Source organism: Phoca vitulina, unplaced genomic scaffold (genome assembly GCF_004348235.1).
Source record: "Phoca vitulina isolate PV1807 unplaced genomic scaffold, GSC_HSeal_1.0 scaffold16, whole genome shotgun sequence".
Classification (NCBI taxonomy): domain Eukaryota; kingdom Metazoa; phylum Chordata; class Mammalia; order Carnivora; family Phocidae; genus Phoca; species Phoca vitulina.
In genome coordinates, this window is record NW_022589719.1 from 7,988,436 (window position 1) to 8,014,682 (window position 26,247).

At 35.5% G+C, this 26,247-nt stretch overlaps 2 protein-coding genes across 7 annotated transcripts in view; one reads left to right on the forward strand and one right to left on the reverse strand.

Annotated features, from left to right (window-relative positions):
- KIF18A (kinesin family member 18A) overlaps positions 1–11,242 on the reverse strand; it is a 67,155-nt gene extending 55,913 nt beyond the window's left edge. The window contains exons 1-3 of the mRNA XM_032414720.1: positions 11,157–11,242; positions 2,864–3,238; positions 627–784 (exon numbers count right to left, since the gene is read on the reverse strand). Coding sequence (XP_032270611.1) covers positions 627–784; positions 2,864–3,188 — 483 coding nt within the window. The 5' untranslated portion in view covers positions 3,189–3,238; positions 11,157–11,242. The remainder of the gene's footprint in view (positions 1–626; positions 785–2,863; positions 3,239–11,156) is intronic.
- A 77-nt stretch (positions 11,243–11,319) lies between these two features.
- The window catches only part of METTL15 (methyltransferase like 15), a 219,929-nt gene continuing 205,001 nt past the window's right edge, over positions 11,320–26,247 (forward strand). For 4 of the 6 annotated variants that reach the window (XR_004300638.1, XM_032413857.1, XM_032413853.1 and 1 more), the window contains exons 1-2: positions 11,429–11,525; positions 16,569–16,855. Coding sequence is in view for 5 of the 6 variants with exons in the window: in XM_032413857.1 (XP_032269748.1) it covers positions 11,501–11,525; positions 16,569–16,855 (312 nt within the window). In the remaining variant the exon portion in view is untranslated. The other 2 variants (XM_032413855.1, XM_032413854.1) reach the window with 2 other exon arrangements.

Consider the following 26,247-nt stretch of genomic DNA (forward strand, 5'->3'; position numbering starts at 1 on the left):
GGTATTTACCCCAAAGACACAGATGTAGTGAAAAGAAGGGCCATATGCACCCCAATGTTCATAGCAGCAATGTCCACAATAGCCAAACTGTGGAAAGAGCAGAGATGCCCTTCAACAGATGAATGGATAAAGAAGATGTGGTTCATATATACAATGGAATATTACTCAGCCATCAGAAAAGATGAATACCCAACTTTTGCATCAACATGGATGGGACTGGAGGAGATTATGCTAAGTGAAATAAGTCAAGCAGAGAAAGTCAATTATCATATGGTTTCACTTATTTGTGGAACATAAGGAATAGCATGGAGGACATTAGGAGAAGGAAGGGAAAAATGGGCGGGGGGAATTGGAGGGAGAGATGAACCATGAGAGACTATGGACTCTGAGAAACAAACAGGGTTTTAGAGGGGAGGGGGGAGGGGGATTGGTTAGCCCGGTGATGGGTATTAAGGAGGGCACGTACTGCATGGAGCACTGGGTGTTATATGAAAACAATGGATCGTGGATCACTACATCAAAAACAAATGATGTAATGTATGGTGACTAACATAATAAAATTAAAAAAGAAAAAAAAGATTTCTAAATACTATTGACTAAACTAAAGAATGATTCTGTCAACTTACCTCCAGATAAGAAACTGCAGTACTACATACTTTCTCTTCTTTAATCTCATCCATGGATTTATAAAGGTCTAACATTGTTAGATACATTACTCCAGGTTCAGCAGCTGATCCTAGCATCGTGTGGGTCTTCCCAGCTCCAGTGGCACCATATGCAAGTACTGAGTTTTTATAGAAAGGGATCAGAGCTCTTTATTATGACATACAACATTACTATATGTCTAGCGGATAGTTCAATCTGGATATTCTGAACATAACTTCAAACCCAACAGGTCCAAAATTAACTTACAGTCTTATCCTTAAAACTTGGGAATTTTAGCACAAATCCACTCTTCTCCTATATTCTGTATTCTGGTTAATGGTACCATCCTCCTGTCATCTGCTCCCTTTCTTCCATAGCAATCTTACATGTTTTAATTAATCAGTTATCAGTCTCCCTATCTAGTCTCAGTATTCTTTAATCCATCCCTTAGAATTTTTTAGGTTTTTTTTTTTTTTTTATGAAAACAAAATCTGAATATGTTAAATCTTCCTAATTGCTCAACAGTCCTACATGACAAAGTTCAAATTCCTCGCCTTGGAATATTACTAGGCACTGTCTCCAGCCTATTTCTTCCTTGCTGTGGTCTAGGTATACTAGATTGTGTGAAGTTCTCTGCATGTGCTGCTTCTTTTCTACTCCCCTGCCTTTCCACTGAAGAGTTCCTCTACTTAATCCAGCTGGAAAATTTACACCTGTTCACATTCAGCATAAATGTCACTTTTCCATGTCTTCCCTGTCACAGCTACTCCCTCATTTGAGCCCTCAGTATATGCTACACGTCCTTTTATTCTAGTATGTATCACACTGTATTTCCAACTGTGAGCTCCTCCAAGGCTGAGGCTGTGTATCCTTCATAACTAGCAAATCACCTGGCACAAAGCAGATATTCACTACAAGTTTGCTGAAAGAATGAATTCCAATGGCAGTCTTTTAGAAATTCCTCTCTAAAATTTGTGTTTTAGGCAAATTATTTTGTTTCCATGATTCTCTCCAGTATAACATAAAAGTGATGTGTTCTTCAAACACAAAACGAAACAAAAAGGTACTCTGAATTACATATGGCAAACACCTGACATAATATAAAATCATCATCATTACTGGTAAAAATATTTTTATAAGTTAAAAAGTTAAATTTCTCTGCTAAGCCAAATATTAACAAACTACTAAAATACTTTTCAGTAGAATCAATTAAACTGACATGTTTCATTCTGTTCTATTTTATGTAAGCTAGCAGTACATCAAAAAGTCTTAAGAAAGCTGGATAATAATATAAAATAAAGCCAAGAAGAAAACAAAGATTCAGTATTAGTTTGGTAGAGATTTTTTCATTTGGAGTCAAGAAAAATTTAAATCTCTGGAGACAGTATGGAGTTTCATGAATGGAGAAAAGAATATACACTTAAAAATGAGAATGATAGCAGTTCTAATCAATAAACCACATTCTATTCTTATTTGACCAAGAGGGTAAGTCTTCTGTAATAAAACTGAATGAGTCAGTGAAAGACAGTGAAACATGTTACAGTTTTAGGGTATCTTAAAGAAAATGTCGTAAATGGTGGTAATTACAAAAATAAGATATAAATAATGGTGTTAAGTGCCTTCTAAGTATTGAATTAACTGGCCTTTAGATCTCCTTCTAGGAAATAAACATGGCCATTTTGAAAGGCAAATTACTATAGATCTATCCAGAGTACTAGAGATGCTTTCTGGGCTGAAGATATGCTAAAATAGTACATGATACTCAATTAACATGGGCTTTTAACATTTTTTTTCAAGGTACAATAAAGAGAAATGGTTCTGTAAAGAAACTTGCCAAGTGTTCAGAAATGTCCAATTCTTCCCCAGGGATAGACAGTTGTATAGGTAAGCAGCGGGAATATTAATGAATACAACTTGTGAGAAATCTGGCATCAACTGCAAGACCCATGTGGTTTAATAACATAGGAAATTGAAAAGATGACTGTCTATAGGGACTATAGTAAGACTTTGGAAGAGAAAGTTCCACAAATTATATGTTATGTATGATGCCTAAATTTCAAAGAAAGTCTACATTTACAGTGAAATTCTACTGAATTTAGTAATTTTTAGCAAACAAGCACCTTAAAATTGATTATGTTTAGAATGGGCCAAGTAGATGTCCATTCTAAAGTAAAACTGAAATCAGATGGAAAAATTAAACTCTAACTGAAACAATTACCTGTGCAATTATATCCATTCAAAAAACTACGAAGAATTGGCTTAGTAGTATGTTCAAAAACTTCCAATTGAGTTGAAGTTTCATCAAAAACTGCATCAAATACAAATTTGAGATCCTTATTTTGTCTCTTTGTAATATCTCGATTTGCAGTTTTCTTTCCATGGAAAAAACTAATTTCTTCTTGTTTGGGATCAAAAACTAGGATATGCTTATCCACAACATGGACCACTTTATGGAATCCAGCTGCCTTTTCTTTTGTGTTTTCCGGACGCACACGAACAACTACTTTCATATGGTGACACAGGTCTTCCTCAGTAACAGACATTGTTGATTACTTGCTTCCCCTGTTTAACCAATGAATGCCTGAATATTCCTCTGTAATTAAAAAAGAAAATAAAGTATGAATATTAGTTCTATTGTACACAATATGACTGACATATAGTATTCATTACAAAAAGGTGCTAATTCTATTCCACTTACCTGGTAAATGTTATTGGAAATATATTTAAACACACACACACACACACACACACACACACACACACACTTCACTCCCAGGTTCAAAACCTTCCAATGGTTCTTTATTTTATTCAGAATACAAGCTGAAGTTCTCTAAATGGTCTCCATTTTCACCTCATGTTTTATTGATCTTCCCTTTGCTCCCTCTATTCCAGCTAACCCATCAAGCACCCCAATGGGGTCTTTCCACCTGCCATTCTCTCCATTGCAAAATGCTTTCTTCAGTTATCTACATGACTAACTCCCTTCTTTCAAGTCCCTGCTCAAATGTTGCCCTCCCGACTACTCTGATTAAAACTGCCAATCCAATTCCTAATTACCCTTATACTGCTCTATTCTTTACCAAAGCACTTACCATCTCCAAAAGGTAGATACTTTTTACTTATTATGTTTATTTTCTCTATTCCAGTTAAACTATACACTCTTTAAGTACATGTATATTTTTTAAAATCTGTTTTGCTTATTGATATGTTCCAAGAGCCTAAAACAGTGCCCAGCACAGGGTAGACTATGTAAGTATTTGATGAATAAATAAATTAGAAAATCTAAAAGGTTTTTAATTTTTTTTCTTAGTTTTAACTTTTATATTCTCAATTAATTTCTGGATAGTTGAGGTTTCCAAACTACCGATCTTTGTTAGTTTATCTTTACTTTTAGTTTTTATTTTTATGTGAGGCAGTCTGAAAGTCAGACTGTAAATTTTATTTATTTATTTATTTTTTATTTTTTTTTTAAAGATTTTATTTATTCATTTATTTGAGAGAGTGAGAGAGAGAGCACATGAGAGGGGGGAAGGTCAGAGGGAGAAGCAGACTCCCTGCTGAGCAGGGAGCCCGATGCGGGACTCGATCCCGGGACTCCAGGATCATGACCTGAGCCGAAGGCAGTCACTTAACCAACTGAGCCACCCAGGCGCCCCCAGACTGTAAATTTTAAACCTAATATTGATGCACCCTAGACTTAGATCATTAGAGAGCAGATTAGGATCTCTGAATACACCATGGTGTATATGCTATCTTCATCATCTTCATACCCGGGCTAACTAATTAATGCATCCTTGGACTATTTTTAACCCTATGGGTTTGTGAGACACATAGGGATGAGCCTCGGTGTATCAATTTCCACTGCCAAGAGGCTTGCAGCCAAGATCACTTTTACTAAAAATAGTTCATAAGCCAAAGTTCTCCCTTCATTACCTTGATGATTCTGAGAGATCTTTTGCTGTCCATTACCATAAGCCAAACTAATATAGTGCTGAAGCCCTTGTGAAAATCAAAGCTAGGTTTTTGGGTAGCCTATGACTGTATATGGTTTACCTATAGTGTTTGAGTCTAATAGGAAGCCCAGGGTCTGACTTCTGACTTATACTTCAGTAAAGAGATCTACCAGGGTCTTGTGTTTGTGTGATTTAATTTTTTGTTTTGTGATATAATCTGATCATTATCACTGCTGTGTAGATAACATACTGTAAGGAATAGAGACTAATTAGAACACCGAAGTAGTACAGACAGGAGATAATGTCAACTCAGAACAATTTGGTAGTCAGATTCTGGAAACATTCTGAAGGTAAAGATAATAGATTCTCCCGACAGATGTGGAGTATGAGAGAAAGACAGGATTCAAGAATAACTCCGAAGTTCTTGGCCTGAGTGTTGGAAGATCTAGACTTCTTGAATTTGAGACTTTTAATAGACATCCAGGTGGAAATGTCAAGGCAGTTGGAACCCAAGTTAAAAAAGTAAAGTCTGTCCTCAGAGTCTTAATGCTTCAAATGGCATTAAGATTTTGGGGAATCTTTAAATCAAGGAGAACAGGTTGATCAATTGTGTTAAATACTGCTAACAGGTAAAGTACACACTAAGAAGTAACCATGGGATTTAGTAACACAGAAGCCAACGAGAAGAACAGTTTTGGAGGAATGGTGGGACAAAAACCTGAATGAGAGAAGACTCAGTAAATACAGGAAATACTACTGCAAAAGTGAGCAAAGAAATGGTATGGTGGAGGGGGAAGAAAGGTTAAAAAAGATATTTTGTTTTTTTAAATGGGATAAATAACAACAATGAAGCTGAAATATGTCATAAAACCACATACTTTTGGAAAGAATTCAAATAAAGCCAAAGTAATCTAAAAGCAGGAGACACTGGGCACGGCACTCCTTTTAGACTCTGTCCTTCCCCCAAAAATAGAACACTGAAGAGGGAAGGATGGTCATTTGGATTCTAACAGTCAGGTCCCAGATGAATTACTACTCTGCTCTTTCTTCATTCTTGAACTTCTGTCTAGCCAAGTTCCACACAGCACCTATACCTCACTTCTATGACCTTGGACAACTTCCTTAACCTCACTGAGTCTCAGTTTCTCATTTGTATAAAAGAAACCTCAAAGCACTGTGAAGGCTAAAAGAGATAACAAGTATTAAGTGTATTGAGGCATTCAGTAAATGTCAGTTCTCTTCCCTATCTACCCCATTCCTGTCTCTTCTTGCCAAAGACCCTGGCTCATCCTTTTAGTGTTTCCCAATGGGCTCATGATGGCACTTTGGGTAGGATAATTCTTCCTTGTTTGGAACCGTTACATGTATTAGAGGATGTTTAGCATTTCTGAACTCCTTTTAGCATTCCTTGTGATACCAAAAACTGATCTCCATACACACTTCTAAAACCTCTTAGGAATACTGAATAATGCTTTTCACCCCCAATGATAGATAAAATACACACAAATGAAATAGTTAAATAAGCATAAAAAGACATCAGGTGATTATTTTGAAATAGACCTTAGAATCTCAAGGTTGGATGGGATCTCTTGTCAATTAATTAACTAATCAACTCAATATGCTAACTATGAGATGTTGGAGCCAGATATCTTAGGTTAAAATTCCAGCTCTATACAACTTTGTTTTACAACTTGTTACAGATTTTAAGAAAGACATCGATCTTAATTTTTAAAGTATCACACATTTCTGGACTTTTTCAAAACAAATGAGTGAAAATAATTTTCTTAATAAAAATACCTAAGGTCAACAGGATCACCAAAATGTAAAAAATTAGTCTATGTTCAAATATACTGATGTCTCCAGGGATTAATGAAGTTTTCCCTACATTAATACATAATGCCAGTTTTCTGTCCTAACATGGCCAAGTAAAAGAGATGGACATCTAGTTGATGCTGAGTAAGGCACACAGAAAGTAAATTCTTTGACCATGTTTACTAAGAAGCAGCAACAGAAAAGCCAAAGTATTGTTACCTATGTAATAACATGTTGATTCAAAAATTCTTTTCAGGCGCACCTGGCTGGCTCAGTGGGTAGAACATGCGACTTTTGATCTTGGGGTTGTAAGTTCAAGCACCAAGATGGGTGTAGAGATTACTTAAAAATAAAATCTTAAAAAAAAAAAAATTCTGTTCAGATGACTGTTCAGAAGATAGTATCACAGGCTCTGACCAATTTTGTCATATCTATTCCTAATTGTATTTGTTGAATAGATTCAAGAGTAAGCTGGTAGGATTTTGTTGGTGGGACTAAAACATTAAAGATAAACAGTTCCAACACCATTGTTCATTATAATAGGAAGGTATTTGTCTAGAGAAAATAGAATATAAAACAGAACAATGAAGAAGCTAATGAAGGCGCTTTAGTTGCTAACCTATAAAGTGATAGGATTGGACTCTATGATACCTAAGGTCCATTTCTAGCTCTAATATTTTATGATTATTACATGTGATTGGAAAAGAGTATAAGAAAGTGACAAGAAATAACAGCTAATGGGACTGTATGTTTTATCGTTACATTCCTAATGTGCCCGGTTCTCTTTACAAAATTAGGAAAGTGGAAAGATCATGTTTTATAATAATCACTGAGGGTGGTTAAAACACCATGTCACTTAGTAAGGGTAACATCTAATTTTCTGGAATATTCACTTACATAGAAAAACTCATCCCTCTGCTATATTTAATAAAGAAGTGTTAAAACCTAATTCTCTTCAATAACTGCAAGCTAATATAAACCAAGTTGAAGAGGCAAATTCTAAACTTTATATTATAAGCAGGTACTGTTCACCCAAGATAAATATAAGCCAATTAAGTTAAAGATTCACCCCTAATTATATGCAAGTACAATAATAAATTTTATTTAATTGATTGCATGTACAGATGCCTTCTTCAAGAGCAATCAGATCATGTTATGTATCTTTCATTCCCCAGCTCCAAACTCTCCAATGACTTCCTGCACAAGAATAAAATGCAAACTCCCTAGCATGTCCAGTAGGTTCCACATCTGGCCCCATCTACCTCTCTGACCTCTTTTTCAAATGGTATCCTCCCTTTTGATTATTCTGCTTCAGTCACACTGTCCTTCTTAGTGTTCCTAAAACATTCTGTCTTGTTCTAACCTCATGGTCTTGCACTTTCTCTTCTTTGCCTGGAAGGCACTACCTTCAGAGATTTGCAAATCTTAATCTCTCAGTTCGTTATTCACGTCTCTGTTCAAATATCACCTCACAGAGGCTTTCCCTAAAGATTCCATTCAAAATAGTGTCACCCTGCTCTTTCCTCTTCCATCCCTTACCAGCTTTATTTTTCTTCTTAGCATCTAGACTAATTGGAAAATATGTATCATTTGGTTACATATTTATTGCTTGTTTCCCCTCTAGAATATAAACACTATGAGAATATGGACTACATCTGTACCCCAGAACCTTGAACAGGGCTTGTTCAATATTTAGGACTCAGTACATACTTGTTCAATAAATGAATGAATGAACTAATGCAGATTTTCAAGATACATGTGCAAAACAAGTGCAAAATAGCAGACTTGGCATATAACCATTTGTATTTTTAAAAGACATACATATTTTTATATGTATGGGCTCTTTTAGGAAAAGAACACAAGAACTGATAGCATCAGTTGCCCCACGGTGGGGAAATATGAAGGTATGGGTGACAGGCAGGCTTACTTTCTACTGTATATCCTTTTGTATCATTTCGATTTTAAACAAGACTAGTTATTTTCCTTTCAAAAACAAAACAAAACAAAACAAAAAAGTATTAAAATTTACCGTAAGTACAATCCTTCATTTAATAATGTTGTATTTATAGAATACTTTCTTTTTTTTTTTAAAGATTTTATTTTTATTTATTTGAGAGAGAGAGAGAATGAGAGACAGAGAGCATGAGAGGGAGGAGGGTTAGAGGGAGAAGCAGACCCCCTGCTGAGCAGGGAGCCCGATGTGGGACTCGATCCCGGGATTCCAGGATCATGACCTGAGCCGAAGGCAGTCGCTTAACCGACTGAGCCACCCAGGCGCCCCTAGAATACTTTCTAATGAACACTTAGTATACAAATAGAAATTGCTAAGCAATTTACATACTTCTTATTTAATCCCCATAACAATCCTATGATATAGGTATTTATAATCATTTCTATTTTACAGAGGGATAACTATAATATAGATTAAGTTAATTGGCTAAAGTCACACTATTGGAAGCACAAGACATGGGATTTGAACTCAGACTAACTGGATGTAAAGCTGAAGTATTAAAATCACTATTCTTTTGCTTGTAAATATATAGTCTCCAGAAATTTTCTCATAGAAGTTAAAAATATATATTTGCCTATTTTTGATAAAAACTTCAGGGCCCAGGAAAGGAGCTCTTAAATGAATATTGAAATAAAACTGAAAGTATGATTCTCTCTGCTTGTGGGATATCAAACAGTTATCTATTCTTAGCAAATACACTATTAATTGAGAACTCTTAAATTAGGTCAATAAGGTCATAACTACTACTAATGAACAACAATGATTATCATTTGAGCATGCTCTGTATATCAGACATTATGGTAAACATTTTGAGGCGCCTGGGTGGCTCAGTCGTTAAGCGTCTGCCTTCGGCTTGGGTCATGATCCCGGGGTCCTAGGATCGAGCCCACATCGGGCTCCCTGCTCAGCAGGAAGCCTGTTTCTCCCTCTCCCACTCCCCCTGCTTGTGTTCCTTCTCTCGCTATGTCTCTGTCAAATAAATAAAATCTTTAAAAAAAACAAAACAAAACCAGTTAACATTCATCATCTCATTCAATCCTTAAATAATCATATAAGGTATATTCTGTAATAGTCTCCATTTTACAAAAACAGAAAGTTAGTTTAAGATAAGAAATTTTTCCAAGATGACATAACTAGTAAGTGAGGAGCCAGAATGTAGACTCAGGCCTAAATCCAAAGCCCATGTTCCCTAACAACAATGCTCCACTGGAATAAGAACAGAATATTTTCAAACAAAGGAACAGAAATGCTGCATGAATTATTTTGAATGTGGAGTCATACAATTCTGAATTATTTCTTAAATTCAAGCTTAAATCTGAATTAGATTCAGGTTCAACAAACACTTTCTAGGAGCAGGAACTATCCTCCATACACTATCTTTTATAGTCTCTATGCAACTTACACCCGTCCTTGGAACTAACTTTAGTGTTAGAGCCAGTGCTTCTACTAGTTAAAAACATCACGTAAGAAAGAAATTTCAAATGGAGTGAAGGGCAGCACTAACATCTGGGCTATTTTTTTCCTCCTACATTTCATAGAGTTGACAGCATAAACGTGATTTTGTTGTGTACCTTAATCGATTCAAGGTATCAATGCACTTTGACAAGATGCACTTTTAAAGTGAAAATTTTATGTACTTCAAATACTTGTTCAGTAACAGAAGAGATTAATTTATTACTGTTAAAGGCAAGATAATCTTTGTTTACTGAAACAGACAATTCTTACAAGGTAATAGAAACTTAGTAACAAACACTATCTTGCCTTTGGTTCTTATATTCTCTAGCACCAAAGTTCATAAATACTTTCCAAAATCCAAGGCGGAGTGCTGAAGCTGGTGGAATAACAACTACCAACTAACACCTGTAGAATGCTTAATACATTCTACTTGATAGTTAATAGTTTTTTTCTTTTAACCTAAACTATGTATTATACAACAAAATTATTCAATTCCGGTCAAATAACTTCTTTTCATGAACAGAAGTAACTGTAACTGAGTGCCTAATGAGCTCCTAAAAAAGTCTTGCAGAAACTATGAACAGACAGTAGAAGGACTTATTCTCAAGGTTCAAGAGGACGTTTCATTCGCAAAGCATTTTGCCAAGCAGTATCGCTTCCATACCATTCTCGGCAATCCCGCTAGGCAGTGCTGGCAAGTCTTGTCTTGATGCTACAACTGGGACTCAGAGGAGGTTCCCGACTGACCTTTGCCAGGCTCACAGCAGAACCTTGCAGGACAAAAAGTTTTTAAGTTGGAGAACCAAAACTCCTTATTTGATAGTTAAGCCCAGAGTTACATTTACATCTGTATCTGAAACAAAACACTCTGAATTAGGAGTGCGGAATGAACTTTAGACACTGTAAGGTGCAGGGCAATGAAAGTGCTCTGCCAGTCTGGGAAAGGGGCCAGGATGCCTTTTAAAACTTCCGACTTCCTCAGAATTTAAGGCAGTAGATTTCTGCCCTTCCTGATGAGCAGTCAAGGGCTCCTGATCAGGCAGAGTTATGCTCTAGCGGGTTCTCGAGTTCCTTCTTCCTTTCACTTTCTCCCCAGGGACCCTAACTACCCTCACCCCCGCACACACACACCCACTACTTAACCCTTCCGCATTTGTCAACAAGCCCATCCCGTCCTCTACTCCAAAGGCAGCCCCAGGAGCCTTCCGCTTCCACCGAGATGGGTCATCAAAAGGAGCGTCTCGAGACGAGAGGTTTCTCCTCGCGTGCCTCTCACTCACCTCAGGTCCAGCAAAGATTACCACGACACTTCACTACGACGGCCGCCTCTCCACGATTCAAACTCAGCCACAAGATTCAAACCCAAGCCAGCTTTTTCAGCACCTCGTTTCATTGGCTGCCGACTTCGTTACGCCATCACGTCGGACGTTGCCGTGGCGCGCCGCCGCTTGGCGCCAGGAGTCTCAGCCGCGCAGCTCAGTGGAAGCGGCCTTGCTGCGCGTCGCCAGGGCAACGCGCACGGCTGTTTCCGGAGGCGTTGGCCGAGGTGGGCGGGGCTAGACCTCAGCTGCCGGTGGGAGGTAGCCACCTGGGATCATCAGGCCACCTCCAGACCCGCGGGCGCATGGCCGGGTCCCAGGGTTCAGGGTGTGAGTGAGACGGGAGAGGGCAGGGGTTGGCTTGTGCCGTCTGCTTGTGGGAGAGGTGGAGCCTGTTGGGTGTGGGTTAATGGGTTCTGAATGTTTATATTCTCCTTTTCTTTATTGAGTAGTGAGGCCTTCAAGGCGCGGGTCCCATGCTCTGGTAGGTGTAGGGACCTGTTCCTTTTAGCCACTTTCACTGGATCGAACGGGGGTCAGTGTTTCAATTAATTGAAAGTCCAGGGCTTTTGGTTTGAGGCCCCAGTCTTCATTTCTCAGGACTCCCAGGCCTACTCCCTTTATTGCTGACTGAAACTATTTGGTGTTTTGTTGTTTTTACATTTCTTTCTAATGATGACTTTACAAAATAAATTCATTTAAATTTATTGTCCTAGTTCATTATTGGATGCAGTGGTTTTGTAAGTCTTAGATTGTAGATATTATTTCAGAATGTATGCTTTAATAAGAAAAAAATACCAGAAAAAAAATGGGAAATATGTTTGCTAAGCCATCTTTGTCAGGATATTTTTAATAGTGTGATCTGAATGTCATTGTTATTCTTTATATTAACATTATTGTATCCATTCAGCAATTTCTGATTGTAGACTTTAGGGACATAATAGCATAAGTAAAAATCCCTGCCCTCTTGGAGTTTATATTCTTATATGGAGCTTATCCCCATAATAAATAGGATGGCACAACACATTGCAGAGTATTACAAGTGAAATAATATATGAAAACCTCCATAATATGGACATTTATTTCCTATTGAAGAAAATCAGAAGCACTGTATTGTATCTGATTCATGTTACATGATTGTTTCTGAACTCTGGATAGAGCATCAATAAAGACACTAATTGCTGGCTATATTACATATATCTTAGCTAATGCAATAGTTATTTGTGTGGTGCTGGGTTTGGTAATAAAACTGAGAAGCCTTTTTATTTCAAATATGCATTCACTCTATAGTACTTTACCATTGGTGTCCCAGGCATTTTGTTAACTTTATATATGTTATTTCATTTAATTCTCAAAACAGTCCATGAGATGTAGGCACCATTTATTTTACTGAAGAAAAAAAAACTGAAGTTTTCATAAAATCCCTAAATTATTTATTATTAACTGTACAAACCAGCCAGTTCAGAATTGAGGACTTTGTCTCAGAAATATTTTCTAAATTAAGTGATATTAAGATGCTTTCTTAATCTATTCTGAAAATAGGCATTTTTTAAAAGCCAATTTCTTGTAAAATTGCATTGATTGTTGGTGAATAAGAAGTGTTTTAGATATCATCTTTTTTGACACCCACATTGTAAGGCTTGCTAACAGGTGTTTCCACACCTAATGTAGGTGCTTATTTTACATTTAACTTTAAATTCTGTCTTACACTTGCCCTTTAGCACGTTCAGATGATGAGGTCCATATTCTTAACTGTATAGTTAAAGCAAAGAAACTTTAATGTTACAATGAATGCCATCACTGTGCCAGCTGGCTTCTGTTTAGTTTGGCGAAACATTAAGGAGTATAGCAGAAAGTATAAGAGACTGGTGTATTTTGGAACGAAATGAAGGAAAAAGAACCAAAATCTTAAAAACATGTAGTGCTGAAGGAGACAGAAATTCCCACCTTTTGTTAGAAATTGGAGTATAACTAATGGCTGTGTTATAAAGAACACAGAAATTTAACATAGCTTCATAATAAACCAAACAGAGTGGAGATTAAGGATAAAATGGAAAGTTAGATTTAAACTTGCCTCAGACATTAAAAAACAAAACAAAACACGTAAAAGTAAATTTAAACCTGGCAGTAGTAGGTTCTTATTCCTGCCCCTTCCAGGAACACTATTTGAAATCCCCAGTGCCCGCAACACCCTTTGTCAGCTGGGTCCTGGAAACAGCGGAACGAAAGGCAGACGGTTTTGTGTTGCTGGGGCGGACGTGGGGCCAATCTGTCCGTCCTTGCAAGTTTCCCCCAAGGTTGGGACTTAGACGTGCGGCAGTTTCACGTTCTCTGGCCCCATAGTGGTCGTCGCTGGCCCGAGTTAGAAGCCAGCTGAGAATTCTTCGTGCCTCAGGTGAGGAGAAGGTGGCCGAGACCCGGGAGCTCTTTTGGAGCCCACCCCATGCCTTTGGGGGAACTTCCAGAGGTCGCCGGATTCGCCCAGGACAAAGAAAACACGCTCCTGCTCCCGCTTCCTCTCCTCAACACTCATTCATCTGAGCTCAGAAGTTTGTAAACAGTTTTCCCTCTTCCGAGTATAATTCTTAGGCAAAAGGATGCATTCTTCCTTAACTTTAGAATCTCTTTCACTTTCTGTGCACTCGGCTGCCAGCTTCCAGGCTGCGTTTTTGGCCTTAGGAATTAAATTTTCAAACGGTTTTCTCCGGAGGGAAGGCTAAGTGCAATGATGGTAATTGGTAGCACCGTTGAGGAAGTAGCTTTCAAAGGTATCACTCACCTTCGTGTTCCCACAATTGAAAGGGTAACCTGGCCAATTCCCTGGATTCAACAGCTTAAACTGAACTTTGCTGGCAAAGTTAAATGATTTACCCAGGGAAACCACAGAGTTGGCTCTAGCGGTCAGGTTTCCCGACTCCCCGCTTCCTTCTTGTGACCGGAGGAAACAAACTACCTTGCATCATTTAGGGTGCTTGGTTCGGAGCCAGCTGCAGGAGTGCGCTGGGTTATCTGGTAGGAGACCGGGCTGCCTAAAGGGATGGAACTGCCTAATTTAGAGCTTGCCCCTTTCCATTCTTAGGGAGGTATTCAGGAAACAACCAAAGAGGAAAATTATTGAAGTCCTTTCTCCATGTTGACCCACGTTAGTAGCCAATTAGTGCATAATAAAATCTTTAGGCTTTTTACCTGGAACAAAGTTGAGTAAATACATAGAAATTGAATGCAGAAGAAAAGAGTTAAATGCTAGCAAAAGAAGAATTTTTCCCCCCTATCTGTTCTACTTGCTTTTTCCTATGTGGTTTTGATTCCTGTATTGGAATTGATTCACATATTTATATCTGGACATACAGTGTAGACTGCTTAAATATTCCACATTCCACTATTTAGGCCTATACATTGCGTGTCCTCTGTTATACTGTATTTCCAAATGGAGTAGGACCAAGTAATAGGATATTGGTTCTTTACAGAAAAAGAATCTAATTCATGAGATAGTACAAATATATAGTAATTAAGTACCATTCAATTACATGGGTGCAATAAATAGAACCAATGGTCTATGTTTGTAGCATAGAGGCTAAGATAAGATTTTAGGCTCTGGGGATAGAATGTTGGAGTTACAGTTCTAGCCTTATAGCTCTCTAGGTATATGACCTTTTGGCAAATTACTTCTCTGTTTTCCTCATCTGTAAAATAGAAATAATACTACCTACCTCTAAGAGGTGTGGTAAGTATTGAATGAGTTTAGTAGTATTTGGTAAGTGTCCAGTAAATGTTAACTTTTATTTTGAAAAATGTTACAAACACTAGGTTAGTGGGTAGTTGGGTTTACTTTGTATAAGCTTTCTGAAAAACACGAGGCACAATTAATAATTTGGTTAACTTGTCACCAGTGAACATCCAAAATATTATTTAAACACTTACTTCCAGTCTTTTTTTTTTTTTTTCCTATATTTTTCCTGTGTCACATTTGCCACATAATTCTGTGGATTATGTCTTAGGTAAAGTTGGCATTTCCTTAAGGTAACATTTTGTTGGTTTATATATTATATTTATATAATATAAATGTATTTCTTTTCTTGTCATTACATGTGATCAACTTTTCAACATTTTTCATTTCTATTGCAAAAGGAAGGGAAGGCATATTTAAGCAGGATATTTATGTTTTTTTTGGTGGGGGAGATATTTATGTTTCTTGAAGCATTTTGAGAATGTGGTTTTTGGTACAGTCAGGCAGGTGAAATTTCCTAAAATAAGTTTTGATAAAAATATTCTGTAGAATCTAGAGTTTACCCTCCCATCCATTCATTTTTTTTTTTTTTTTTCTTCAGAAAACACTTATGAAGCACCTAGTGTGCATCTGCTTTTGTGGATAGAAAGATGTGGGTCTTATTCTTAAATAACTAATAATCTATAAGGAAGGAAGAAGAGTGTTAACTTGGTATTTACTGTAGTAGTATTAAAAACGTTGCTTAAAATCTAATATATAAAAAGCATAGTGTTTCCAAAAGGTTTTCTGTTACTATATTTCATAAATACTTTTCCCTCTGCATTTGAAACAGTTACAGATTGCAGAATCAAAAAGAACAAGTGTGAGAAAGTTAAGGAATGTATTAATTATTTATTTACTTGTTTTGGGGGGGCAGGGGACACACAAAGCATGCCAAAGTATGCTCAGTTGAGTGTTTATAAAGTTATAATTTAAATTGGAACATGCTTTACTGATAGAGGCCATGGTGAGATAATCTCGTCAGAGAATATTCATAACAAGTCTGCAAGATTTTCACAAACTGATTTTTACCCTCATTTCTTTTTGGATAAACATGCATATCTTTTTCCAGGGACAATTTTTCAAACAAAGTTAAACTGAAGATGAAGCTTTAACATGAGAAAAACAAATAGAAGAGCTTAAAATAAAAGACCACCTGAACCTGAAATAGGATAATATTCATAATCCCTTTAATCATCCAAATAGCTATTTTTAAATTTAAATTCAATTAATTAACAGATAGTGTATTATTAGTTTCAGAGGTAGAGTTCATTGATTCATCAGTTGTATATACATCACAACTGCTCACAAGTGCTCAATACATCACATTCCCTCCTTAATGCCTATCACCTTGTTACCCCATCCCCCAACCCCCCCGCCAGATAACTTTTCTAAATAAATAGTTCTAATGCACTGAATCCATTCTTTAGAGTTAATTAAGGTTAGAAAAGTATATTTCCAAAAAATGATGACTTAATAATCAATTTTTACATCCCTGATCATTAAAACGTTAATGGTTTTAGAGCTTATCAGGCCACATTAAAAAGTTATATAAAATTGTATATTTTAAAAATCAACAATCATGATATTTTTAATTTTTTTTCTAGATTTGTTGACCTACAGAATGCTTCGATACCCATATTTTTGTAGAATCTATAAAGAATTTCTTTCATGCTGGTTGGAATCTGGCATATTTAATTTAGGTGTCTGGCCAAAAAAAATACATGATACAGCACAAAGATATAATGAATATGAAGCCCAGGAGCAAACAGATCAAACTGGAACTCAGGAGATACACAGATCTCAAGATAGAGATTTCGAAGCCATGACTAAATTACATATTCCGGTAATGGTGGATGAAGTTGTTCGTTGTTTGGCACCACAAAAAGGCCAGGTAAGTTGATTAGTGTTATTGTTTTTTAACACTTTTCAAATTGAGATATTCACTTTTCCTAATATTCACAATTTTAAAGTGTACAATTCAGTGGTTTTTAGTATATTCACAAGGTTTTACCATCATCACTATTAATTCAGGAGCATTTCATCACTCCAATAGGGAATCCTATATTCCATTAGCATTCACTCTGCATTGAGCCCCTTCTCCTTGCCCCTGACAACTATTATTAATCTTTTTTTTTTTTTGTCTGTATGGAGTTTCCTAATCTGGCCATTTCATATAAATGGCTTCATATTATATGTGCCCTTTTGCATTTGCTTTGCATTATTTCGCATGTTTTCAAGATTCATCCAAGTTGTAGCATCCAAGTTGTAGATTCATCCAAGTTGTTGTGTGTACTTCATTTCTTTTTTCCTTGAACTACGGCATTTATGGGCATCCTTTTTATGCATTCACCAATTGATGGCACTTGTGTTTCTGCTTTTTGGCTGCTGTGAATAATGCTGTTATGAACATTCATATACAAGTTTTTGTGTCACATATGTTTTAACTTCTCTTGGGTATATACCTAGGAGTGGAATTGCTGGGTCATATGGGTGACTATGCTTAACTTTTTGAGGATCTGCCATAGTGTTTTGCAGAGTTGATTAGTTTTATCAAATAATAGTTTTAAAAGAAAAAGAACATGACATTGGCTGAGTGGTTTGGATATGAAAACTGAGTTCTAGCATAGACTCTTGATAATTTTGGTATCTTTTCAGGAATGACTAGAGACAAAAGTGAGGATCTGAATTCCTGTTTCTTGTTTTGTTAGACTTCTTAACTACCTTGCTATTTGATTCAGAGTTCTTCAGAGAAACAGAACTAACAGGATGTGTGTGTGTGTGTATGTGTGTGTGTGTATACATATGTATGTACACACACACATATGGGGAGGAGCAGAGATTGAATGATTCATTTCAAGGAATTGAATCTCAAAGAGGGTTGGTAAGTCCAAAATGTGCACAGTAGGCTGGCAGGCTAGAGACCCAGGTAAGAATTGCAGTTTGAGGCCAAAAGCAATCTGCTGGCAGAATTCCTTCTTGTTCCAAGGAAGTCAGTCTTTGTTCTATTAAGGCTTTTCACTAATTGGATGGGGCCCACCCACATTATGGAGGGTAATCTGCTTTACTTAGTATAGTAATTTAAATTTTAATCTCATCTAAAAAAAACAAAAAAAACCGAGAAAAACCTTCACAGAAACATCTACAATAATGTTTGACGAAATATCTGGGCACTGTGGCCCAGCAAAGTTGACATATCCAATTAACCATCATACTTGCCTTATTTAGTGTTGCTGGCAGGATTATATAAAGTTTTAGATACAAAACTGCTTTAAACTCTATAAAGAGATTACAAAAATGTTAGGTGATATAATATCCAAAAAGATAAAGCTGGAAACTTTCTGGAAATTAAGCACATTTACAAAAGGAAAAAAAAAATCTTTATCATAGTAAATTTTCATCAAATGTGTTTTTATAACTTAATGCTGATACTTAGTGTACTGACTTCAGAAATATGGTTTCTTATTTTAGAAGTACTATTATTACCTAAATTGGTTATTTCCATTCTAAAAGTCACACCTTCTTTTCCAGGATATAGTGGCTTAGTGGTTAAGAGCAAAGATTTTATAATTGGACTGCCTAGGTTTGAATCAGTCATCTAACACACATTTGTGTGCATACACACAGACATACACAGCCTTTAATTTTTTTTTTTTTTTGAGACTTAAGTTGGATCAGACAGTTTTTATGAACTAAGTTCTAAGCTATATGCATAAAGTATGCTGGAATGGCTGGATGTTGCTCATATGAAAGCCATCAGTGATATGACTTAGGTTGCTTGATCACAAAAATATTCGTTTACCTTATCCGTAGGCAGTGTCCGTAGGCAGTGTATATATATACATATATATATATATGTATAACAAGGTAAGCCCAGTATTCTTAAATTAGATTATGTGTATAAAATATCTAGCTCAGTGCTGTCATGTAGTAGGGACTCTAAAATATACACGAAAATGTAAATAAAATACTAAATTGGATAAAACTTCTGGTTGAATACAACTTAATCAAAATGAAATTCTCTTCATTTTCTGTGAAGATTCATAATGCATGGTTAACAATTAACACCCATACCTAAATGTGAGCCTAAAAAAAAAAAGTACATATAAATATATATATATGATGTAATTGAGATATATATGAGAGGGAAGGGACAATTAGTAAAAAAGTGGAACAATTTGAATTCAGTGGCTTGAATTTGACCTCTGGAACCAGAAACTAAAGCTCATTGTATAAATTTTTTGAACCCTAATAGCAAAAACTAAATATTTATCTTACATTAACCTTGAAGTAGAAAAAGAGCCAAACAAAAACAAACCAAGCCCTACAAAATCTCCTAAAAATCAGTATTGGATCTGCCTTTGTTCTAAAACCAGGTGGAATAAAATTAGACGATTCTACAACTTGACCTATCCTGACGTTTCATTTTGTTCAAGTTTCTGACAAATATAATGTTGGTTTATTTTGACATTTCCATTGTTCTGATTTGAGTTGGGTTTTCTAGTAACTTTTTATAGAAAGTTTAATTTTATAAATGTTATTTCTGAAAACTTTCATGTGAGGTACATTTAGAGACAATGTTATTTCTTACCTTTTCTGCTGTCTGGCAGACAGCTTTATTCACTATTCCCTTAATCTTCAAGTAATAAAAACTGGTGACAGTACTTGGACAGGAAAGGTCTTGATTTCTTCCAGAATCCATTATTTGCTTCTTTTCTTCCTGAGCCTTTTCCCCAAAATTATTTTTCTTTGCAAACTATGAGTCATACACTCACTTGTATCAATCACCCACTTAATTACTGTTTTTCATATCACCTTCAGTGGTGAATTTACAAATGAAACTTTTGATTATAACAAGAATTTTAAAAAATATCTAAATGTAGTTTTCGGTGAGGCCTTGGTCATTTAATGGTTATTTCTTTTTTTTTTTTTAATCATTTAAAAGTTGCTTATCAAAAGAAAATAATTTTGGGAATTTCTTCTACATCATAACCAATTTAGTGGATATTAATTTAGTTTTGCAAATACATGTTTTACAAAACATGATTTTTACATGTTGTTACAAAACAAATACATGTTTTACAAAACAAATACAGTTTTACAAATTTGGATTAAAAGAAAATAAAAATTTTTCTTATCTTCCTCTTCCTTGGGAGGTACAGAAGGAATTGAGTAAATTATAACTCTTTCTCCTAGCCCAGTTTTCATTATTTCATAATCTGGTGAATAACTTTTTATAAGAATATTACGTATTCTAAAAAATTTTTTTGTCCCTGGAGATGTTTTAGTGTAGGCCACCTTGGTCAATGTTTCATTCATAATTTCTTGAAAACCAGAGAAAAAGCATGACCTGCCTAGTTGAAGATGGTAGCAGTTTGGAGGGTATAGGAGACTTGATATTCTTTGCCTAAATACTGTGCCAGTTTAGTTCAGTGCCTTGGGGTTTCTGTAAGAGTGATAGGTTATGAGGGAGATGATGGACATTCAAGGACTAGTACCAGTAGCTGTGTAATTTTGGGCAAGTAACTTATGACTGTGCTTCAGATTCTTCATCTGTAAAGTGAGGAAATGTGACCTAATTCATGGTCACTGTGAGGATTAGATGAGTTCACATACATAAATTGCTTAGAATGATATCTTCCAAGTAGTATGAACTCAGTATTAACATTAGCTGTTGTTATTATTACAAGGATAGGAAGGGTTGGAGCTGGTCACTAGATACAATAAAATCCAGGAGAAAAATGCCGAGAGACAGCAAAGGTGGAAATAAAAGTTCAGGAAAGGTGAAACCAGCATGTCTGGAATTGAAAAAGTGCTGTTTCCTTTGTACTTTGGAACTCTCCTCATCATGATCCTTCAGGTCTTGACTCAAATTTCACTTTCTCGGGGAAGTTTTTTCTGAGCCTCCAAAGGGGGCAGGTCTCCCTGTTACACTTTCATGGAGTCATATACTTTTTTTTCACAGCATTAATAATAATTTATAATTATAACTTTTTATGAGATTATTTGTTCAGTGGACTGTCCTCCATGAAGTCATGGACATGTTTTTCTTGTTTTCCATATCCAGTGTCTTGCACAAGGCCTATAGCATGGTGGGTTTGTAATGATTTTTAAGTGAATGAATAAAAGTCAAAGTTAACTGGAGGACAGATGTGAGGCACAAATAAAAGGAATGTCCCTTGGGTACTGAGGTCACTTCTCGGGCTCAAGACTTTTATGTGATTCCAACCTCAGTGTGGCAGGCCTGGTCTGATGAAGTAGTTGGAGAAACCTGGTGAGAAACAGATAGGAGGACTGAGAAAATGAGCTGGTATCTAAACTGATGCAAAATGAATTATGATAAATATCAGACTAAGGTTGTAGGGTTGGTTTTATGCATATTCAAAATAATTATCTTCTCTATTTTGATATTCTAACATTTAATATTAATTTCATAATTACTAGATTTGCTGAAGTTGTCATGGTACCAGATATAATTGTCTTTATAAAAAAATTAATTATGCTCTGCATGATGGATTTTTCTTAAGATCAGTAGCAATATTTTACTTGAAAATCTTTATAATCTTTAACGTAGAGTAAACATCAAAGAGAAAATCCTGAAACTGTATGTTTTGTCTCTTTATTTATTTATAAAAGATCTTTATTTATTTGACAGAGAGAGAGAGTGAGAGAGGGAACACAAGCAGGGGGAGTGGAAGAGGGAGAAGCAGGCTTCCCGCTGAGCAGGGAGCCCGATGTGGGGCTCAATCCTAGGACCCTGGGACCACGACCTGAGCCAAAGGCAGACGCTTAGCTTAAGGACTGAGCCACCCAGGTGCCCCAGTTTTGTCTCTTTAAATATTGAAGGCTGATTGGCCACAGAGAGGAAGAGTTTAATTTATTTCATTTGACCTCAAATTATTGAAAAAATTAGGAACTTTTCTAAGAGACAGGATCAATGCCATAGTTCTTGTGGGGAGATGCATTTTTTTTTTTTTTTAAGGAAGAACTATTAAAATTTCAGATGGAATGGACTGTCAAGATACAGTATTTTCTCTCCCTTATTTTTTTAAAATATAGGTTTCTTTGAACTAAACTTTTATTTTACATTGCATTTTACCATTGTTTATTTGAAAAAAAAAATGTTTCTGTCTTAAAAAAATTATGTAAGTAATATAAGTGACCTTTGTATCAAAATACCTTCTGCAGTTTAATATTCTAGTGTTACACTGGTAAATATTTAATACCTGGTCTGAGAGTCAGGGTGGGGTATAGATTTAAAAAACAAAAACTTTGATTGATTTTCTTTTGCAGATTTTCATGATATACATGTTCCTATTATGGCCCATTTCAAGCTACCAACCTAATGTCACTGAATGTAGTGTTAAGGAGAAATATGAATAATTGGTGCTCTCCAGCTGGTGTGAACAATGCCAGATACTACTCTCATGATGCCATTAGATATCTGTGAATTATATAATGGCACAAAATTTTGCCTTAGAATTCTGAAAATCGATATAGTCTGTAGAGTTTTCCCTTAGGTCATTTGATGTTACCTCGTTGAGACGTGTGTTTTATGTTTCTCTGCTCTAGAAATTACCACAGTGTAGCCATAGGATACCATTTTTCATAAATTTTTTAACAGCAGAATTCTTTTTTCTCTCTCTAATAATCCATCCCAAATATAAAACAGATAAAAACAGCATTGCATAATATAAATTTGTTTATATAATTTACTTTTTACAAAGTCAGTTATGGAACAGAGGCATTTTGTTGAGTGCAAAACTTTGAAATCAACATCAATGTCTTTTTTTTTTTTTTTTTTGCATAATTTGGATTCACACAGGTAAATTATAAAATGGGATAGTCTTTTTTTTAAAACAGTCTTCCTGAAATCTCAGCTTAATTTTTAATTGAATTGAGGTAGTAAGAGAATTTTAATTAGATTATAAAAGACATTATATATTAATAAATATATTAATTAAAGGTTTAATACAGCAAGAAGACATAGCGATTATAAATATTTATGCATCTAGTGTCAGGCCATCAAAATATAGAAGCAACACCTGACAGAATTGAAAAGAAACATTGCATCATAATAATAGCTAAAGATTTTAATACCACACTCACGGTAGTCTCTAGAATAATCAGAAAAATATTAGTAAGGAAATAAAGGCCTTAAACAACACAGTAAACCAACTAAATCTAACATATATGCAGAACACTCTTCTTAACAGTAGCATACACATCTGTCTCAAGTGCATGTGGGACATTTTTTAAGATAGACCATATGGTAACTGGAAAATTCATGAATTTGTGCAAAATGAAATACTCCTAAACAACCAATGGATCAAAGAAGAAGTCACAAGGGAAATTAGGAAATACTTAGGAATGAAAAAAATACAACATACTAAAACTTATGGGACAGCAAAATCTGTGCAACGGGAGAAATTTATAGCTATAATTGCTTACAGTAAAAATCAAGAGAGATGTCAAATCTTTCATAATGTATATAAATGCATTTTGTAATGTGTATAAATGTTGAATTACTGTGTTGTCACCCGAAAGTAATATAATGTATGTCAACTATACAAATCAACAACTTAAATTTATAATGTAAGAAACTAGAAAAAGGAGGACAAACTGAACCCAAAGGTAGCAGAGGGAAAGAAATTAAAGATTAGAGCAGAGATAAATGATATAGGGAACAGAAAAACAATAGAGAAAATTAATGAAGCCAAATTGAAGAGATCAATAAAATCGACAGTCATAGCTAGATAGACTAATAAAAAGGAGAGATGGCCTAAATTATAAGATTGAAAATGGGGACATTATTACCAATTCTGTAGAAATAGGATTATATAAGAGTACTATGAACAGTATGTCAACAATTTGGATATCCTAGATGAACTAGACAAATTCCTAGAAACACAAAACCTACCAAGACTAAATCATGAAGAAATAAAAAATCTGAATAGACCTGTAACTAGTAAGGAGATTAAATCAGTAATAAAAAATCTACTGACAGGAAAAACCCTTGACCTGATGCCTTCACTGGTGAATTCTACCAAACATTTAAAGAATAATTATTTTCAGTTCTCAGACTTACCCTAAAAAAATTGAAGAGGGAGGAATGCTTCCTAACTCATTTTATGAGGCCAGAATTACCTTGATACCAAGGGCACTACAAGAAAACTATAGGCCAATATTCCTTATAAACATTGACACAAAAATCCTCAAAATACTAGCAAATAGAATTCAGTAGCATATTAAAAGGCCTATGTATGATGATCAGGTGGGATTTATTCCAGGAATGCAAGGATGGTTCAACATATAAAAATTAATCAATTTAATCTGTAATATCAGCATCTGTAATATCAACAGAATGAAAAGAAAAAAAATACATGATCATTTCAATGGATGCAGAAAAAGCATTTGACAAAATTCAGCATCCTTTCATGATAAAACACTCAACAAACTAGGAATAGAAGGAAACTATCTCAACTTAATAAAAGTCTTTTATGAAAAACTCACAGTGAACATCATACTCAATGACGAAAGACTGAAAGTGTTTCCTCTAAGATCAGGAAGAAGGCAAGGAAGTCTGCTTTCACCACTTCTATTCAACATAGTACTGGAAGTTCTAGCTAGAGCAATTAGTCAAGAAAAAGAAAGAGAAGTCATCCAAATTAGAAAGAGGAAGTAAAATTCTCTGTTTGCAGATGATGTGATCTTATATGTAGAAAACCCTATGGATTTCACAAAAAACAAACAAACAGAAAACCCCTGCAAAACCCAACCTGTTAGAACAAATAAATGAATTTATTAAAGTAGCGGGATATAAAGTCAACACTCAGAAATCACCATACACGAACAATCAACCATCTGAAAAAAGGAAGTTACAAAAAGCAGTTACAATCACAGTAGCATTGAAAAGAATAAAATGCTTAGGAAATTAACTTCACCAAGAAAGTGAAAGACTTGTACAATGAAAACTGTAGAACATCGCTGAAAGAAATTTAAAGAAGACAAAAAAAAATGAAACAAATGCTGTATTCATGGATTAGAACACTTAATATTGTTAATGTCAGTAGTACTCAAAGCAATCTACAAATTCAGTGCATTCCATATCAAAATCCCAATGATGTTTTTAAAGAAATAGAAAAATCCACCCTACATTTTATGTGGAATCTCAAGGGACCCTGAAGGGTCAAAATAATTTTTAAAGACAAATAACTACAAAGCTATAGTAATCAAAACTGTGGTAGTAGCATAAAGTCAGACATATAAACAAATGGAATAGAGCATAGAGCCCAGAAATAAACCTCTACATATCTGGTCAAATGATTTTTGACAAGGATACCAAGACCATTCAATAGGGAAAGGACAGTCTTTTCAACAAATGGCATGGGGAAAACTGGATATCCACATGCAAAAGAATGAAGTAAGACCCTTACCTACAACCATATACAGAAATTAACTCAAAATGGACCAAAGACCTAAATATAACACCTAAAACTATAAAACTCTTAGAAGAAAACATAGGGCAAAAGCTTTATTTATGACATTGGATTTGGCAGTGATTTTGTGGATATAAAACCAAAGGCGCAGTTAGCAAAAAAAAAAAGACAAATTGTACTTTATGAAAATTAAAAAAATAAATTGTGCATTAAAAGACACTATCCAGGGGCGCCTGGGTGGCTCAGTCGTTAAGCGTCTGCCTTCAGCTCAGGTCATGATCCCAGGGTCCTGGGATAGAGCCCCACATCGGGCTCCCTGCTCAGCAGGGAGTCTGCTTCTTCCTCTCCCTCTGCCCCTCCCCCTGCTTGTGCTCTCTCTCTCTCTCTCCCTCTCTCAAATAAATAAAATTAAAAAAAAAAAAAAAGACACTATCCACAGAGTAAAAAGGCAACTCACAGAATGGGAGAAAATATCTGCAAATCTGAGGGTTTAATATCCAGAATATATAGAAAACTTCTAAAACTCAATAACAAAAAACAACCCAATTCAAAATGGACTTGAATAGACATTTCTCTAAAGAAGATATATGAATGAAAAGATGCTTGATATTACTAATCATTATGGTAATGCAACTCAAAACCACAATGTGGTACAACTTCATACCCATTAGGATGGCGACTATCAAAAAACCCAGAAAACAAGTGTTGGTAAGAACGTAAAGAAATTGGAATCTTGTGTGCTGTTGGTGGGAATGAAAAATGGTAGAGCTGCTGTGGAAAACAAGGTGGTGGTTTCTCAAAAAATTAAAAGTAGACTTAACATAGGATTCAGCAACTCCATTTGTGA